A 20,446-nucleotide genomic window follows, 5' to 3' on the forward strand; every position below is an offset into this window, starting at 1 on the left:
CCCCCACTCACCGTACGAAACACAGTGGCATGCCACTATTTCACGCCGGTTTTCTGTGGGGGTGTGGTACTTCTCCGGCGCGAGCTGGCCCAATTCGTGCCGAAGCCTGCTCGACTCCCACAATAAACATATTTAACTATGTGCATATAGTTATTTATTCCCATTATGCTATCAATCTTGAATTCAAATCCAGGTAGCGTGGGTGCGAGTGGATACCCAGACAATACTGAGCATCCACCACAACATCATAACGCAGAACCCGCGCATCAGCCTGTCGTACAACGACCACCGCTCGTGGTACCTGCACATCAAGAACGTGCAGGAGGTCGACCGCGGCTGGTACATGTGCCAGGTCAACACTGACCCCATGCGCTCTAGGAAGGGATACTTACAAGTTGTAGGTTAGTACATTTCAGTTTAATAACTTTGATGTAATTATTTACATGTCAATGAACAGATGGGTTATTTGCTATAAATTAATAATTGATACTATTAATAATTTTGTTACCTGTACTTTGATGTGTAAGTAAAGAACACACTACAAATTAATGAAATTATAACACAAACGTAACATAACGTAAATTGTGTACATTTTTATCATGTAATAGTTAAATATCGGCTGCTAATAATTTGGGGCTAATCAATAAAACCATTATTAGCTTGAAAGATAAGAGACTGGCGTATTAAAATTTCAATATTAACTCTGTAAATTCAGCTGATTATCTTTTGAACCGTAGTACCACCAATGATCATTGACAACATGACATCCACCGACATGGTAGTACGTGAGGGGACAAACGTCACGATGGTATGCCGGGCCACCGGCTATCCGGAACCGTACGTCATGTGGCGACGGGAAGACGGCCAAGAATTCAACTGTAATGGCGAGTCAGGTAAACGAACAATACAATTTTCTAAGCTATTTCCTTTTGTACTCAGTAAAATATATTTTATTACGAAGAACACAATCGCAACAAGATGGAATTTTCTTAACAAATATCCGGTCAAAACATCCTCTCCGGACGATAATTATATAGACTCACTCGCAAAGAAACAAAACAGATGGAAAAAGGGAAGTTTTTGAAGCGCGAAAGTACAAGCTTGAGATCAAGTGAGAGGTCTACGGAATACTTGAACAAATCGAGTTCATAGATTGTTGAAAATAAAAGGAAATGGCGGACATTTTTAGATTTATTTCTCGCGGTATAATTTTGCGTAGAACGAATTTTATGTTTCCGTTCTAGATTAAACAAATTTGAAACACCAATGGCTTGTAAAGCGACCTCTTGGCGAAATGACAACTTGAACCAATCGTTTCGTTCAACACAACCCAATTGTACAATCTTCGCATAGTCGAAATATTTACAAGATTGAATCAGAAATTGAAAACGGAATTTGTCCGCTATAATATTGTATTAGATTTTCTTTTACATTTCGTCGAACAAATTCCTTTTCATACCTCGCAGCATGTTTGATATAACGTACAACGAATAGTTTTGAGACTATATTCGGTCGCAAAACAAAGAACCGAATAATACGATTTAGGAATGACTTGTCGTTGATATTGTGAATGAATCTTAGTTTATGATATTGTGAATGAATCTTAGTTTATTTTCCAGTGAACGTTGTTGATGGTGAAAACTTAACAATATCAAAAGTGTCACGTCTTCACATGGGTGCTTATTTATGTATAGCATCGAATGGCGTCCCACCATCCATCAGCAAACGTGTAGTTCTCATGGTCCAGTGTAAGTACTATATTATGATTATCAGCTCATTTTAATCTTCGTTGTTGTCATACTAATATATGTGATAGGTGTCGTTCAAATAAATTAAAACAAATCGAGTACATTTTACTATGAAAACATTACACAATCTTGTATTATAAATAACTGTTTATTGATTGAGTTGATATCTTATATCTTTATGTTATATATATCTATATCTATATATGTATATATATATATATATATATATATATATATAATTGGAATCTCGGAACGATTTTAATGAAATTTAGTATATAGGGGGTTTCGGGGGCGATAAATCGATCTAGCTAGGAATCTTTTTTATTACGGACTTACGCGGTTTCAACCGCGGGTCACAGCTAGTCATTGTTTAAGCTAGACACGGCTTCTTTGTTCCGTAAGTCAAATTGGTTGAAACTAAACTAAAGAATAAAATACTTCAGTGTTTCAGTATTTAATCAATACTAATTTTTCATGAGATATAAACCTGCCTTTTATGAAAAAAGAGCAGTTTATTCTTACGATTTTTATATTTTATACTTATGAAATATCGATGAGTCCTCATTCATTATTTATTTCAACAAAGAGACACGTGTGTCACATGTCACCTATTACATATGTCAATTAATTACTTGAAATCAATTGATTTCAAGTACAGAAACTAATTAGTTTCTCTCTTTATACAGCTTTAGCCGATTTTACCATATTAGTACGTCATCTATGTCATTGAACTATTGTCAATTTCTACTCAATTCGCCAGAGATTCATGTTTCCAATCAAAGCTTATTGAGCGACTAGCATGTTTCTCTATAGCTAGCTACATACGAACCGATTAAAGTGACAGACAGACATCAATATTGTCAGCTAGCACGATCGCTATACCTAGCACCTTGTTCCTACAATCATGTTTCATTACCACATGTCACATTCTCACTGCCTCATTTAATTATTTATGCCCTCGTTACGAACTTTACGAATAAATATGAACGCTATAATTTCACGTATAAATTCGAAAAACACGGCGTAAAATATAGAAATGTATAATAATTACATATAAAATTATACCAATTTTTCATTAAAAGACGCAACGACTACGCCCATTAAGTTAACCTCAAACGCTTCCGTTCATAAGTACGTGAATATATTCTCGTCATTTCCTCCATTTAAGAGTCAGCGTTTAGAGATATTATTTTTCTAGGGGCGAGTGTCGTTAACGAGTATTTACGAGGACACAACGTCTACCTGACTGTGCTTTCGGTCGGATCGTTCGTAATTGCGCCCAATTAGAGCTTTATGCTGACTTGAATACGGTGAGAAGGCGATAATGGCGATACTATCTCTAACGGAGCGCCTGCGCCGAGACCGTTTTCATACTGAAAGCCAATGGGACGTTTCTTTCCCCCTAATCACAATCCGTATCTCAGCACGTTCGCAGCTCTCTAAATCTCATAAAGGATACGTAAAATTCTCACGTAATTTTCACTCGATTAACTAAGGAGACTTCCTGATGATTAACTAAGGAGACTTCCTGATGATTTTCTATTATAGCTGCCCTAGCCAACCGCCCGCATCTGATCTAAACTATTAGCGTTATATAAACTGTAGACTATAACTCACAACATGGAAATTGACAGCTGCAGTCTTCCTTATAATTAAATCGTAACTTCGATTGCGAAAGTTTTGTACACAATGCAGGTTTGTAATTGCATTGGTATAATTTTAAAGCAAATGAAATTACAAATATAACAAGTGCTTTTGTTCTTTTTCGTTTTCAAAAAAAAATCGTTATAATGCAAAGTATTAATAGATACATCAACTAGTTTAATATAGAATGGTTACTGAAATTAAATAATAATAATTTATCTTTTTAAAATACTTAATAAATTAGATATAAGTAGCGTATCATAAATAAGCTCTTTATTATCACGACATCGCATAGTGCGTTGTAGCTATTAACGAGGTGATTTATTAACGTATTTGGATGCAGTCCCACCGATGCTATCGATCCCAAATCAGTTGGAAGCTGCGTATGTAGGACAAGACGTAACGTTGGAGTGTCACACTGAGGCTTACCCATCGTCTATCAACTATTGGACTACAGACAGAGGCGACATGATTATATCAGGTTTGTAAACTTTTTTCGCATTTTTAATGTTAAGTGCAGATAGATATTTCCAAATTGTTGAAAATATTAATGCTCTGTTTCTTAGAATCAATCTCAAACTCTCGAATTGAATAAATACATGTTTGATATTGTGAAAAGCTTAAATGACCTTAATATAAATAATGTTAAACGCAAATAATATATTGATTTCGATAAGATCGTGTTTTATTGCAGGAAACAAATATATCACATCGCTCAATGATGACGGTTACAGTCGTAAGATGAATCTTATCATACGAAAAGTATCTCTTAAAGATTTCTCATCGTACCGCTGTGTCGCTAAGAATTCTCTAGGAGAGACGGACGGTCTTATAAGACTTGACGGTAATGTCTGCTTGTATAATTTACATTCTAGCTTCTCATTCATACTTAGTGCAAAATACGCTTTCATTATCTATTATACTGGTTACAACCGATGAAATATTATCCGTACAAGGAATTAAAACGATTTTCGTCAAGAGCCCTTTTGGAAATGTATTATAAATAGAATATTAGTTTTTGCAACCCCGCTATTTTAATCACATTTTGACCTTAAATTACACAACATATATCAATAATGCTATTGATACTTTTCATGGTCTGGGAATATTAAAAAAATAATCTCTTTTACAGAAATACCAGCCCCATCAACTACAAGTACTACAGTTAACTACGTTCCTACATTTCCACAAAAGAAAAAAGGTAATTCAACAATAGAAGTATAATTAAAACTTGTCATAATCGTATTACAGATATAACTGGACTCCGATTGGATGCTTTAAATAATTTCAGTGTAATAATTAATGTCGAAACAGACAGTCTTTAACGAAACCGTCCCTTGGCCGTGTTCGACAATTTCAGAATTAATTTTTCACGTCCGTCTCGATCCACCCTTTATTGTACGAATGTTTATTGGGAAAATTGAAAATTCGATGTAGCCGAGTAAACCACGATTAGACGAGCAATAGTCAAAAGTTCGGTGGGGCCCACGTGCCTTTTATACATTCATCGTCAGTAGGTGTTGAACGGAAAAGGTCGATGGTGGATTTTGTATTTATTGGTTTTGCCTCCGTCGCCCAATGCTTCCGTACAATTGGGTCGTTAGTAATATTATTGTGGGAAAGCGATTTTGTTTGCTCTTTGACTTATAATGTGCGCTTTTATTGTTACACATTTGAGTTTTCCTCTTCATTCTTTACAATATTGTTGTGGCACGAATAATGCCACAATAAATTTAGAAGAGCAATATTGGTATCATCACTTTTTATACGTTTAATATTTTCGTCCCCAGGTAAACATAGAAATCGTTGGCGAGATAGTTCAGCTGAAAACAGAGTCATCGGGGACTATGAGGTGGAGGAATGGAAAGATATTGGTGAGTTAATTTATTATTGATAGGTACTTAAAATTTGTATCAATTAAGAAAGTTAATGATCATAAAATTGTAATCATCACACACAACTTAATGCTGATGCTTGCCAATAAATTAAATAAACAACGTTTTATACCTTAATTCTAATTCGTAGAACAGAAGGTGTAAGAAATACCTACCCATAATACTTATTATTTCAACCAGATTACGATTCAACGCAGTCCTCGAGCAGCGGAGCCGTCCAAGAACATTATATTCTCATCACGTTAATCTTAGCAATTATTAGCTGACATAAAACGTATATCTCAACATTATAGTGCCAATGACTTTCAACTAATTAATACCTTTCATTAATAAATATTAGAACAGTGATACGAAGCTTTGTGTAATAGCATTGTATAAAATAGAGTATACCTTAGAATGTAAAAGGACGTTTGGAATATCTCGTACCTTCGTTATTCTTTTGTGTTTAAATTCCGAAATAGTGAAGTCTGACAACGCAATGTGAGCAAAATGATTTCGAGAGATCTCGTGCAAAAATAGTCGAAAACTACACACGATTGGATCCTGGTTGTAAACCTATTGCGGCTCCATTGTTACATTCGTTAGTCATAACTCCAGCAGTAGTATTTTTCGGTAAGTGCCGTTGACACTCTTGTGAATTTTTGTTCAATTTGTTGAGTATAAGGTTGATTTTAAGGCAGATTGTAAATAATTATTCTTATAAAAGACTGATAGATTCTATTAATAACGTGCCATACATCTATCTGAACATTATTATGTACAAAATATTCCGTTGTTGTGGTTGGAGTAGATTTCTATAGATTTAGCAATTTAGAAATACATTATGTAAACAAAAAATCTGTAGAAATATAACAACGTTGTTAAACCAGATAACTTGTTATGCTTTTATATAGTCTGACTTTATAGAGGCTAAAATAAAAGTAGCTGTTTCTTGTTTTTTGTTATTTCGAAATATTGATTTATATTCGGAAATATATATCAATATAACTGACACCATACTAGTCAATTTAACGAGTCGGTATGAAAAATTAATGTTTCGTGCTCTCATATTAGCTTTATTTTATGCATTTACATCGTTATATTTATTATCTTTAAAATATTAAATAAATATATCAATTTTAAGGTACTAATGTACATACATGTATATATTATTCTCTAAATAAAGACAATATTACGTGCTTTTTACATTCGTAAACACATTTTGTATAAATATAGCTTAACCTCAATTGCTAAATTTATAAATATTAAAATAGATTGCATTTAAAGTTAGCTTAAATACAAGTATTATGTTACAAAAATTATGGAATGCGTAATATAATATTCTATATTTTTTTACGGATCGGTTAAGATTACCAACATAAAAGAAATATGAAATTCACTTTAGAGTAAGAGATGCTGACAAATTCGAGGGATTATAACAACTTGGTTTTGAGAGAGGATCTGGAATCTCTGTTGGTCATAAAAGTAACCGTGGCAGATTCATCTGTAGGTGAATTTACCTTACCATGTCACTAGAAGAATTGTTGGTATACACTTTTATAACATAAAACTACTGAAATCCTGTTTCAAATTTGACATTAGTCTTCTATCTAATCTACCTAAATCTTCAAGAGCATCGATAACTCCAAGATATAAATAAAATTTAAGTGATTTTTTATTAAATGAATGTATTGAAAACTCGACTAATAGGTATAACAACGAATAGCAATTGAGAAGTAGTTGTCAATATCAATTTAAACAGGTATATGACTTACAATGAATGAGTATGGTAATATGAAAAGATCGCCTTTTCTATTTTTTGCTGTTTTCTTAACTAATATATTTTCTAAAATTTAATGTAAATAGTACTTATGTAATATTGTTCGTCAATTGACACATAGATTCCCTATCATTTGGGGTTGGAGTTATCGACGCTTATTTGTAAATGTAACATATCTTAAAATAATATAATATAAGAATTATATAGATATATATAATGCCTATGTAGATAATGTTACCTTTAGTGGTTTATGTAAAATAAATGAATGTTTTCGATAAAACTTTGTCTATCATTTCAGTCCAACACCAACAATAAAAATTATTTTCAATTGCAAGAAATACAACAATGATAACACTACAATAGAATTGAACAATACGTAGTTATATACAATATAACTTAAGGGCATAAGTCACGGTCCACGGACCACTGAACTCATTCAAAGAAAAGCTTAGATATCTTGAGGGCATTGCGTTACTGAATACGAGCAAAGTATTGCATGCGACCCACTTATAATATAAAACTTTAACACTTCACAACTTTATTTCTCTCCCGTATCGCAATACAAATCGCATTGTAGCCTAGATAATGTGGAGACGGTGGCAAGACTCCATTGTTCTCGAAATTATTATACATTTGCTAGTTAGCTTGTTTTGCATAAAATAATAAGTGTCTTAGCGCTAAACAATATGCAACCTTACTAGACAAAACAAATTGTGAATTCGATGCGACTTTTATTTTATGAATTGGATCTAAACTAGAAGGGCATCATGATTCAAGACATTTATAATTTCGTAAACCGTGTCACCTTTTAACTTTATATGTACCTACAATTCTGACGAGATTTGTGAATCGAAATATGCCTTCATTGATTAAATGAATATTAAGAAATAATTTAACAATATTTTAACTATACATCGCATCGCTGTGTATACATAAGATATCAGTGAAAACAAAAACAACACACAGTATCTATATAGATATATTAACAGCACAAAACATGACTTTACATTTAAAAAGCCTTAGTAAGAAAAAAAACTCCATTTGAAAAATAACATAGGCCTATCATTATGATGACTTTCATTATTTAAAAACTTTGAATCCATAAAAATGAACCACCATTAATAACGCCTCTTCACTATAATGAATGATAACAATTAATTATAATGGTCATTTGTAACATTTATATAAAGGCTTCCTTTTGTCCAAAAACCATACCGAATCATTTCACAATAACTTTTGAATAATATTAAAGTATTTGAGAAAGTAAATACCTTATAATGGTTTCACTGATATTGCGTTCCCTGCTGTTTGAAAGATTTTCACCCATTTAATGTACCATTTATATCTTCTATAATATTTTTTGCTGATGCTAAACTAAAAATAAAAATAGATCTTTACGTCAAATTTTATAATTCCGTTCAGTTTTCACCTGGTTAAATTCTTGCTTGATTGAGTAAATCCATCGAAATTTTAACAATTATAATGCAGCGTCTACCAATATAAATTACAACTAGCTAATATTTACATTAAAACGGCCTTATCATGTTATGCTTATAATCTTTCACTATTATTCAATAAATAATAGTTAGTTTATATCAAAATAAATAATTAAAACGAGGTGTATCAATGGATCCATACCATTACTTCTTCGCAATTCACGTTCCCATAAAATGAGCATCGTGTCTTTCATAAAGAATGTGTGACAATATATTACTAAGTTATAAGGAAATAAAATTCGCGTTTCTAGAGGGTTCAATCAAGCAAAAAACATTTCATTTTTTATAGCCGATAACCTTCTATAAAGAAAAAGTATAAAAATAATAAGGCGTCATGGAGAGAAATAAAATATAATAATGGCTCCCCCTTCTTCATCGTCCAAAGGATATGTGTATTGTAAACCTTTAAACAATTTTTCGGATTAGCGATACACGTATGTCGTATATATCACAAAAAGCGATATCTGGGTAACCGAAGAATTTGTACAATTTGAATTTTATATTACCCACAGCGTTCGCTCCCATAAAGTATGATATTGATGACAGTTACATTTTTGTGTACATGGATTTATCTATGGCCGAATTGTCAACAAGCTGTAATACGATGCTTATTGCTGTCTTATCCTCTAAGCCCTTAGTTGTTTCGAATTTTATGTACGGGTACCTATTCCATGTTCATGTATGTATATAAATAATTCGTTGATACACCGAGAATTAATATCATAATTCGTACCTACTATAAATATTCAGCGATTCATATTTTGAAATGAAAAATACTGTTTTCTTTAAATATCTTAGTAATGTTCATCCAACATTTTAAAAGGAATCGTATCAGGGGAATCATTTTGTGTCCATCACATTAATGACGAAACCGACACCAACGTTTTTATGTCTTCCTACCATTAAAATAATCACTTCCTCACTGCGCATTTTAAATATAACAACGCGAGGCTTATATTACATAGACTTTATACAATCGCGAGTAAATAGTGTTTATTCAGTAAAGCTTTCACTATTATTTTGCAAAGATCGGAAAATACCAAATGCTGGGACAATGCCAACTTCATTTGCAAGCGGTACACACCTAATGAATAACGGACAACGTAATATAAATTTTACATCGTCGGTCTCAGTCAATATATTAACTATATTTCTATTAAATATTGATATAACCGTTATTGACTAGACACAAGAAAGTCCTTTTAGGAGGGCTAAAGAGTAGAACAAAAAACTTTTTACTAAGATTTCGCTGTCTGTCTGCCAGTCTGCTCGTCTATCCATCTGTCCGCCTGTGCGCCTGTCCGTATGTCTGTCACCAACTAAGCTGTATCACATGAAATAATATTATTGTCGCAATAACATAAAAAATTGAGGCTAAGCAGTGGCGGTTGGCACGGTCATAAATTATATGCGTGACAATTTTTTTTGCAGTTGCTCTTTAGCTTACGGAACCCTTAGTGTCACCAGGCCGTCTCGCGCTTTACCAATTTTAAATATTGATAATTTTTGGTTAATTTTTTTAAAAGTAGAGATTTTGATATTAATTTCTTGCGCATAATTATGATATTTCTCAAAATGTATGCGTTTTATTAGTTTCTTTAATCTTTTTTGTCAATAAAGAGTTTTCGTACTTAATATTAGTATCCAGCGCGGTGAATGGGTAGACATAAGTCTTTTATAGGTATATTACGTCAATAATAACGTAAAATTGTATAACTTCAATAATCCGATCTATTGTGACATCTCAATTAACGTTCTCATTTCATTATGAAATCCAAAACATGTCGTGTTAAACAAGAATCGTTATGTTCATGTCAAACAAGGCTGTTGAGAAGAGTTCCTGAACTGAACCAGCTTATTGTGTAACCAACTCGAGTTGGTTTTATTTTTCATCTACCATTTCTGGCGGCTTACGGCGCAGACCCGAATTGAGAATTGTAAGAGGAAACGTGCATCCACAAGGAATACACAGGGAAATAGAATGCAGATGCTTTCTCGTTTTATCTTAGTGTGCAAATAACGATGTTATTTCTACGTCTATGTTAACTTTGTTCGACTTTTGCAAATTGGGTCGTTCCTTTTAGCTAATTGGTGTAAACACAAAATTTTATTCTAATCGCTGAGGATGTATGTGTTTCTAAACATACAATATTATACGGTCACCAAGACTTAAGGATAATATGTATACAATCTATTCTTACTTTACAATTCCTGTTTATAAAAAAAAAAAAAAAATTATACATAAGTTTCACTTTGTTCAATTGCATCAGACTTACACATTAAGGAAATTTACTCAACTGCATTATACTGTAGTCCTTTAACCACAATTTCGATTCGAAATTCGTTCTGTGGTTGCAGCAGAAACGACAGCGACATGTTTTGGGTAAGCCCACAGCAAACTTTGATACGATGTTATTTTAAATAATTTGTTATGAATTGTATAAATTTTAATTTTGTGTTGATGTGTAAAAGTGTTCAAAGAACATTGTACCTATTCAGATGTTTTTTTTTTTTCTCAATACGGAAGGGATACAATATAACTGTTAAAAAAACTAAACTACATTCAAATTGTATGAACTAGGCTAAATTAAAATGAGACCTCATGGGAGGCAACTTTCAAATAAAAAAAAATAATAGTTAAATTCGGTTCACCCACTTCAATGTTATAAGGTAACAAACACAAATAGATTCGGTCTATTTGATAATCTTCTTTTTTTTTATAGAATCAAAATGTTAATACTACTATTAACATTGTGTGTGTATGTGTGTATGTGTGTCTGTGTGTATGTTTTAAGAGAGAGTGTAAATAATGAATATGAATTTAATTTTGAATGCTAATAGGATCCATATAAAATTCTACCACTAAATTAATAGATTCTATAAAACAACTTCGCAGCCCATCGGCGTACAAATTATTATTATTAATATTGATGATAAGCAAATAATATAATATAATAATATGATATAATAATATAATAATATAATATAATAATATGATAAGTAATTTGACTACATTTCCACAATATAGAGAGTTCTATCACGATGGTAAGACACATATGCCCAAATAGGTTTACACTCTTAACAAAAGTGGTGATGAATATGATTAATGAATAGATTTAATAAAAAAATCAAACTGTTACATACAAAAATATGTCACAATGAAAAAAAATCCAACGTGAATTATTTAAAATAACAACGTACCGTGAAATATTTTTAGTTGTTAATAAAAAAGTTATCAATCATATCTTATACAATTTATGTTATGAGGGTCCCCTAATTGCTCACAAATGACGGAATCTCTGAAAATACCCCGGCCCAGACCATTAATACTTGTTACGTAGAAACATAAAAGGAATCATATCGTTCTGGCTAGAAAAATTATGAATTCACCCTAAGTAAAATTTAGTACCTACATTACTTTTTCACACACTTATTGCAGTAATTGTCACCGACTTTGCTTACTTATACGATATCGTTGATGAAATTATACAAAATTGCTTTAGGTACGTATTGAAATTAATTTCTTTGTGTATTTTTTTTTATGTCATGGTCGGCAATGGAGCTGGTAGGTCGCCTGATGGAAAGCGCTACCACCGCCCATGAACATTTGAAGAGGCGTAAGGTCTATTGCAGACCTTTCGCCTCTACAAATGGATTGCCGACTTTAATTGGGAAGGGATTAGGAAAGGATTGATGAGAGGAAAAAAGGAAAGGACTGGGAAGGGTAAGGAAAAGGATATGGGCCATTGGGGTAGTTATTGCTTTGTACCTATTGCATTTATCTTTACGTATACATATCCAAAAAATTTAATTCTTTAACAGTTTATTTTACCTACTCAAGCATCCTCTTAATTTCCTCATTTCTAAACATACATTTGATATATATTTTCCACTGATCCTAAAAACGATAATCATTTTCAACTCCAGAACACCTATTCAATACTTGTGTTCATTGAGCAAGGACAAAAAGACTTTTTTCACGACGCCATGTCGAACGATGGTGTTTTTAATAAAAGCGGATCACCGCATCCCAAGTCCCAACCGAATATGTCGCTCATATTTCAATATTGGTGGGATTAGCAGCCTATTTAAACATCAATCTCAATGCTCCTCCGTCATATCGAAATACAATTTCATTCATGGCAACCCCTGAAAAATATTTACCAAACGTTTTTAATTTAGGCGTGCGTGTATCAGCTGTCTATTGATGTTTTTATGGATAACAGGAAAATTATCTGAATGCGCAGAAACGCAGAAATCACATATTAGTTACGTATGAAGATACGTAATACACATATGATTTTCTGCTGTACTATTATTTTATATTACCGAATATGTCCTCGCGTTTTATTTTTACCTTTTATTTAGAATATTATCGTTTACTATTCTTTATCTATAACATTTTACTTTCAAATGTTATTTTAAAAGAATTGTGTATCATTTACTTATTATACTCAAATTTAAAAACAGAAATATCTAAAATACGAAATAAAATCGTACCCATACAAATGTCACTTTAAAAATCCTATAAATGTGCATATTTTTTGTACAATATTTACGTTCAACAATCGAAAACCTTTTACTAGTATAGAGAAAACTCTTCATTCATTAATCTAAGACCATTTATCAAAGCCCTTCATAAAACAACTATTACATTGTTGTCGGATCGGATGACATTTATTGCTACAATTTGATTGGTCTGGTTAGTTATTGCTTCCAAATACGGTTTTCAAATAGTATTATTCTGATTTAACTTAAACTATGTAAGAAATATATTATATGTATTTCATTCGAATTTAAATACGTTTTGAAAATCTTACTTGGTTTCCCTTAAGGTCACAAAAAATCCTGTAAGGAGTTGAGCGCTTTTTCAAGGAAGTTTGAAAAAGTAGAGTTAATTTTATTTTACATTCTGCAGCTTAAATCTCGAAAAATAATTGCCAGCAATAAAATTCTCCGCTCTAGTTTAAATATAATCAAATTGATAGGATGAGACAATATTCTCTTAAATTCATTTTAGAAGCTCACCATTTCTCATTATCCTACGTAAGGCATTTTTTTAAGACGAAATATTCACAATTGTTACAGACCGTAATTGTTATGTAAAATGTATATAGCCAGAGGCTGTTGCCTTAAAACATTAAACACAAAACAACTTAAAATCAATCTAAAGAAGACAAACAAAGTAACGTAATTATTATAGTCAAATATTTTTACTACCTATTTTTAAAAAAGTGTTTAGCTACCAATTTTTAGATTATACCTATTCTCAATTATTTCAGAGGATGATAAAACTTATTATATCAGTAGCTAATAATTTATGTTAAATTATTCAATAACCAAAGGGGTATCGTTTATTTAGGTCTTTAATTTTTCTCATAGCTAGCGTCGTATTTAGGTAATACAATGTTAGGTTAATTCAACAGTTAGAAAGAGTAGTTTATTAGTGGTAATAGATCCATAGGTACTAAAAATAAACAATTAAAATGCGACCCGTTTTTCTACAGATAACTATAAAGATCAAACACTTTCATAATTAATGGACAAAAAGTGCCCGCTTCCCTTCTCTGGATTAAATGGATTTTTTATCAACAATTAACTCCATTGCGTAGCTAAAATGAATAAATAAGTAAGGTCCGAACAATGTTCACTCAAACTCCATTAATCAACAACGGGACCATTCCACAAAGTGACATTTTCATTGTTACGTCGCCCTGAAGTTCGCATTTACCCATTTTGCGTTCATAACTTCACCCGAGGCTAAACCATGCAAGTCTCATAATAAAACCACTAATTAGTTTCGCAGCAGACAATGCTCATATGGACGACACGTGTTTTTATTGCCAACTGTATTACAGATTAAACACCATAATGATATTTGTTCATCAATAAAGTGAACATAAACTTTCGTAGTTTCTACGTGTTTTACAATCCTTTATTTAATTATATACTTTGTAGAAAGGGTCTATTTCATTAGGCATCTGTCTTTTATACATTATACTTAGATATATCATCTTACCTACTTATTTATTAAAATACCAACACAGATTTTCAATGTCTTTATCGTACGATTATATGTAAAGAGCTAGTTATTTTTTTATTAATGAAAAAAATGGATCATTTTTAATAGTACTCATAAGCTGGTTTAAATGAACACCGGGCAAAATAATTTAGTATTCACGAAAAACTAACAATAAGAAGCACTTTAATTTGCTAATGTGAGCCTATTTACCGACACACATCCTACTCAGTAATGGCCATTGGCAAAGCCCGTTCGAATAAATGAGCCCTTATCTAAAAGTTTCTTAGTACCAAGCGTGTTTCAAGTTACTTCTTAATTTAACAGGAAGCGAAACTCCCTAAATACTAGATACACCTGCGTAATGTCGTGTAGTGCTATAGAGGCACGAAACTGGCTAAATTGCTACTGAAATCCGTGTGCAATATTCATTTTATCACTCCTCTGTACAAGAGCCATGTAATTTGAATGCCAACTACTCGGTCCGCCAAATATATGACAGTGATACAACGTACATAAAATTTTGTTGATATTGATCAGTGCATTCATGGTATTTCGCTTAATGTGCGCTGAATTTCCCTCATTAAGTTTTGGCTGATTAAGCCAGTAATATAATAAATTGACAATCTAATCAACTACTTTGAAATTTTTGTTTATATTTATAATATAACAACAGATAAAAAGGGAAGGGCTTGTGTTTAAATCTAGGTTTTAATGCATTCTTATCGAGATAACTTAATGTGAAATGACAGTCTCTATATTATGTAGTATAATTAATAAATTTTGCATATGTTCATGAACGTTATTTTATGCCTATTGGTTATCATTAATTGACCAATACGATATACGAACCAGGCAAATGGATATTTTATGGCTAGTGATTTTACGATCCCAAAATAACAGTACGTGAGGAAAAATATAAATTTAACTTACAAATTCTTTTTCTTCCCCATCTGCAAAAAAAGAGGTAAATCTATGAATGACTATGAGCGACAGTGATCGCTTACCATCAGGCGTACCACCACAGCTCTTGCATTAAAATTATGTATCATCTTTATATATATGTTTATATATGTCGAATCAAATGGCAAACATTGTACCTTAAAGCGTAGTAAACTGAAATAAATCATATGCATTAATTTCCAATAAAAGCCAACAAACAGTACCAATTACATGGAAGAAGTAAAATTTAGTTTTATAGTAATTATTGGAAAACGTAAAGAATATTATCATATCATAGCTTCAGGCGCTGACTACAGCACTATTCTATTTTCTCAACGTACCCGTATCGCAGGATCTGAACAATGAAATGCTTTTAAAACCCGAACATGATTCGTATATTAATATAAACGTAATTCGTTGCAATGCAAGCAAAATTAAAAAGGTAGTATAATATGCCACAAAGCGAGCTTGTATTGGTTGTGAATGTTACAAAACTGTCACAGAAGTATTTCAACCCCATTCGTTTAAACTTGCATATTAAATAATATTATTTTGCGCAATATGAACATTGTGCAATAAGGCCTTATTGCATTTTGCAATATTACAACATACAGCAATGGTTGAAAGTTCATATTTTTATATTACCAAAGCAGTATATTTTAGTTGTGAGTGTGATTTCAAACGTTTCCTCATTTCCACGTTTCCTAATTAGTGATCTAAAAAATAATAATATAATGACTTTAATTGATTTCACAAAAATTTTGTTTATATAAAAACTTTTGTTTATAGTTACTGTTAAATTTATAATTAGTATATTTTCACGTGCATAGCTTAGCATAGCTTAATTAGTCACATAATTTTTTTAAACACTGAGATAGTATCATGAAGCAAAGGATGTTTTGATTTAACAATCGCCATATTGAATAAGGCAGTTTGTAACAATATTCCTACTAGCCGCATCGTCAAATATGTCCGTAAAACCAATGCCGTGTTTGTGAAAATGAAAAGTACACTAGCCTTCAGTGACGTTATAGAAAGGACGTTTTAATGAATATCGCGAAACCTTGCTGCGTTTCTATCCCCGCTTTTAGAAAGAAAAGTACACAATTTGTGTGCTCGCTCTCCGCCCGCAGCGCTACCTGCATATGCTTTACCCATTTCAATATAATGGCCACGTTATTTTAGAACACGTTTGTATCCGAAGATTTTAAAAGCTTTATTTAACTCAATAAAATTATGTGTAGGGTTAGAATTAGAATAAACATTTTATTACGTAAACAAACCGCTACTTAAACAATTACCACAAGTTACGCAATTATAACATTTATATTACAAAAAATTATATATGCCACAAAATGATAAGAGTAAAACAGGATAGACATCTGCAAAATCCTTTATAAACGTTATCTTTGTATTTAAAATGAGGGAATTCAAAAGCATCATATTTTAAAATATTTCAACGTAGAATATGCACTGTCACGTTTACGGCAAACTGAGGTTGACCATAATTTATTCTCTTAACCATAACTTCAGTTGAAAATTCGTTCTGGTTTTTAAACATCAACGAAATTCGTTAGTCACTGCTCCTTCTACTCCACAAACCCTTTCGAGTGCTCGGAGTTAATTGGATCTTTTGAAAAATTCTTGTCGGAATAATTTTTCATCTATCACTTTGCGCGTAATTTGCGCTTGTTTGTCGAGCAAATATTCCTTTGATGTTCGGATTCGGAATATTTAAGTGTTCTAGATATTTCTTCGTGTCAATGATTTATACGTTCTTATTAGTATGTAACAAATATTTCGCTAATCGAATGATTTAAAAGTTTTTCTATATTAGATTGTGCTTGTCAAGTAAAGTTTGATTTATAAAAAGAATGTTTGTTATTATAATCAGCGCTTTAAACTGTATACGAATACTTTATTTTTGGAACGTAGTATTTATAAACGTCGTTTGAATCTCTTGATATTTTTCTAGTAATTTTCACATACGATGTGAATAACAAAAATTCGTCAAACACGTTCGTCTTTACGACTTTCATAAAGGGTGCTTCCATGAAATTTCATGCCCCAACTTAGGCGCTTACCGCTGGTTTATAATCCATTGTTCGCTCACAATACAGAATTATTGTTAATCATATTACGCGTGTTTATGTGTAAAGTTAACTGGCATTAATGCACTGTTAATTAGTGATGTATGAGATTGAGACATACTGTAACAATTTCAAGTAATAGCCACTTACTTAATGGTCGTACTTGACTAAAATATGTTTCCTCACACTGGCTGCACATTCTCCAAGTCATTCATTTGATTTATTCATTTCCTACGGTATAACATGTTGTGAAATAATTACCGATGTTATTATCCTACTCATAATATATCCTCGAAATTTAATATCGATGAAAGTCACATCAAACCAGACCGGCTAAAATGATTCGTATATTATTTTTACCAAACAGCTGTTAAGTACTATTTTTTCCGGTACGCACTGGAGTAGAGTTCCGAGAAAAAGCTACGTAAACTACATAAGTAGTTACAGACAGAAAAACTTTAGAATTTATTTTAATTACGGGATTCTCAGCATCCTCGTACTGCCTTCTCCTGCTTTATTGATTAACCAAAATTTAATAACACTATCATATGCGAATACACCGGTGCTTCGCTATTAATATAATATCAGGTTGTTTGTATGCGGTGTCTGTTATTCCGTTTTGAAACAGAAGTGTATTATCATATGGCTTAAAGTGCTGAACTATATAGTCTTTGTTTACTAATAAAAAAATAAAAAATGTTAATCTTTCGTTCTACTTACAACAATATTATTATTATTATATGTATCACTCCTAGTATTACCTAGCAAGCCACAATCCACTGGTATAATAATGTAAAAACCTACTAAATAAAGATTTATTTAAAGATTTATTATAATAATGAATAAAAATTAAGAATGTATTGAACGGTTTTATTTAGAACAAGCCGCTTTTCCCGTTTCATTATAACAAACTAGCTGCGCCCCGCGGTTTCACCCGCGTAAGTCCGTATCCCGCAGGAATATCGGGATAAAAAGTTGCCTTAATGTTATTCCGTTCAGCTATTTACGTATCAAATTTAATTGCAATTAAATGCAATTTACATGCAACGGTTCTGTAGTTTTTGCGTGAAAGAGCAACAAACACGCACACATCCTTACAAACTTTCGCATTTATAATATCAGTAGGATAATATACTGCTATATGCTATATGCTACTCTCACAAATACTACGAAATAATTTTTCAAATCGTTTCAGAAGCTTCGATGCCTTTTTCAATCAAACAAAAAACAACCAATCAAATCTTATTATATAATTAGTGTAGAAAAGACTAGAGACTAAATTTTCCTGTTCGCTCAGCAGTAACACTTGCGAGAGTCTAAGGCCTTCCATACAGCATGTTTCATAGCTATCTACCTACATCAATCACTCTGACATGACTTCAGGGTGTTCGTCTAAATGGATTATAGGAAGTCGCAGCCCTACCCGTCAGAGGTGAGTTTCAGATTTTGCCTCATGTCACCTATGTACACATTATTTGGCAAAGTGATGCGGTGACGCGGCTAAGTTCTGAGGGTAATCTTTACAGGTGTTCTTTGTGGGTGTAAAACTGGATAAATAAAATGTTGAGGACGCGAGGTTTTATGTGACTCTTAAATATTGCAAAGATTATACTTATTTCAGCTTGTTTAAAATTTATGTTTTGTAGAATAAGAAATATAAGTTTGTTGTTTAATATAAAGAAATATTAGTAAATACATAGTAATATATACTAATAGAATGAACGAGAAAGTTTCTAGAAATGTTCAGCTGTATATCTGGATTAGTACATAGGCTATCTTTAGCACTCGAGTGAAACAGCAGTCTTAAAATAATGATTGATAAGTACAAATAATATTTTCTAGAAAATGTAAAAAATGTATACGTTGTAGAAAATGGCAAAAATACTTTAACTGAACCTACTAGCTATAGTACGTATTAGTAATGCGAAGCCATTAGACTAAGCCAACTATAACTCTCGTATGTTATGAGCATATTACAGCATATAACGCTTTATTTAATACCCAACATCTGCTACTTTAATCGTCTACAACAACATGAAGCAGTAGGCTTTTATCAAATCAATTCAAATGTTCACGATGTTCGAATTAACGAACCATTAAGCAACGTCGTGAATGTCAATTTCAAAGAGACATGGATATTTACGACCTTTTCAAACCGCGGTGGGGCAAATTGTTTCTTTGTCCTTCATATTTTAAACGTAAGTAGCCCGTTCATTGATCGCTTTGTTGTTAAAAAATATGTGTTTTGTTTTAATTATTTTTATTTAGAAATTAATATTTATTTTTATTATTTTAATTAATATAACAATATCCCTCATTAATTATTAAGTAAGATTAAGTAATATGACATCTGAGAGTCTCTATGTCTCAATGAGACATCTTTTATGAATTATGTTTTCCAACACGAGAAATTTTTCCCTCTCTTCCAATTACGGATGACAAATTTATTATTTTTTAATTGTTTCCGTTAAAAATATCGCTTCAATAACAATTCAATTGATTTCGTTATTCTGTATCATCCTCGTGTCTCCGATTTAAGTGTTATTTATTATTATATTCTGCTTCTGAAGCTTAGTGATTTTATGCCGCGCTTTATGGCGCATCCGGTACAGGCCATAAAAATAGTCTTCCAAGTGATTGCTATCGACCGATTCGCCCAAAATGAATATACATTAAAGTTTCTATGGGCTTATTTCAAATTAAGCTTTAAAATAAGATCACGTTTTAGTAAATATTTCATCCATTTGAATTTATACAAGTTGCCAGTTGGTAAATCCATGATCGTAGTGAAGTAATCACTAATATTATAATTATTGTGAAAGTTTGTTTATTTGGATGTTTGTCCGTCAATCG

General features: G+C 32.0%; 1 protein-coding gene across 1 annotated transcript in view; it reads left to right on the forward strand.

Annotated features, from left to right (window-relative positions):
• The window catches only part of LOC119837672 (lachesin), a 23,534-nt gene extending 17,383 nt beyond the window's left edge, over nt 1-6,151 (forward strand). The window contains exons 3-10 of the mRNA XM_038363404.1: nt 194-401; nt 738-893; nt 1,620-1,748; nt 3,736-3,873; nt 4,087-4,236; nt 4,525-4,593; nt 5,183-5,266; nt 5,468-6,151. Coding sequence (XP_038219332.1) covers nt 194-401; nt 738-893; nt 1,620-1,748; nt 3,736-3,873; nt 4,087-4,236; nt 4,525-4,593; nt 5,183-5,266; nt 5,468-5,553 — 1,020 coding nt within the window. The 3' untranslated portion in view covers nt 5,554-6,151. The remainder of the gene's footprint in view (nt 1-193; nt 402-737; nt 894-1,619; nt 1,749-3,735; nt 3,874-4,086; nt 4,237-4,524; nt 4,594-5,182; nt 5,267-5,467) is intronic.
• Nucleotides 6,152-20,446: the final 14,295 nt, after the last annotated feature.

This window comes from Zerene cesonia, chromosome 3 (genome assembly GCF_012273895.1).
Source record: "Zerene cesonia ecotype Mississippi chromosome 3, Zerene_cesonia_1.1, whole genome shotgun sequence".
NCBI lineage: Eukaryota > Metazoa > Arthropoda > Insecta > Lepidoptera > Pieridae > Zerene > Zerene cesonia.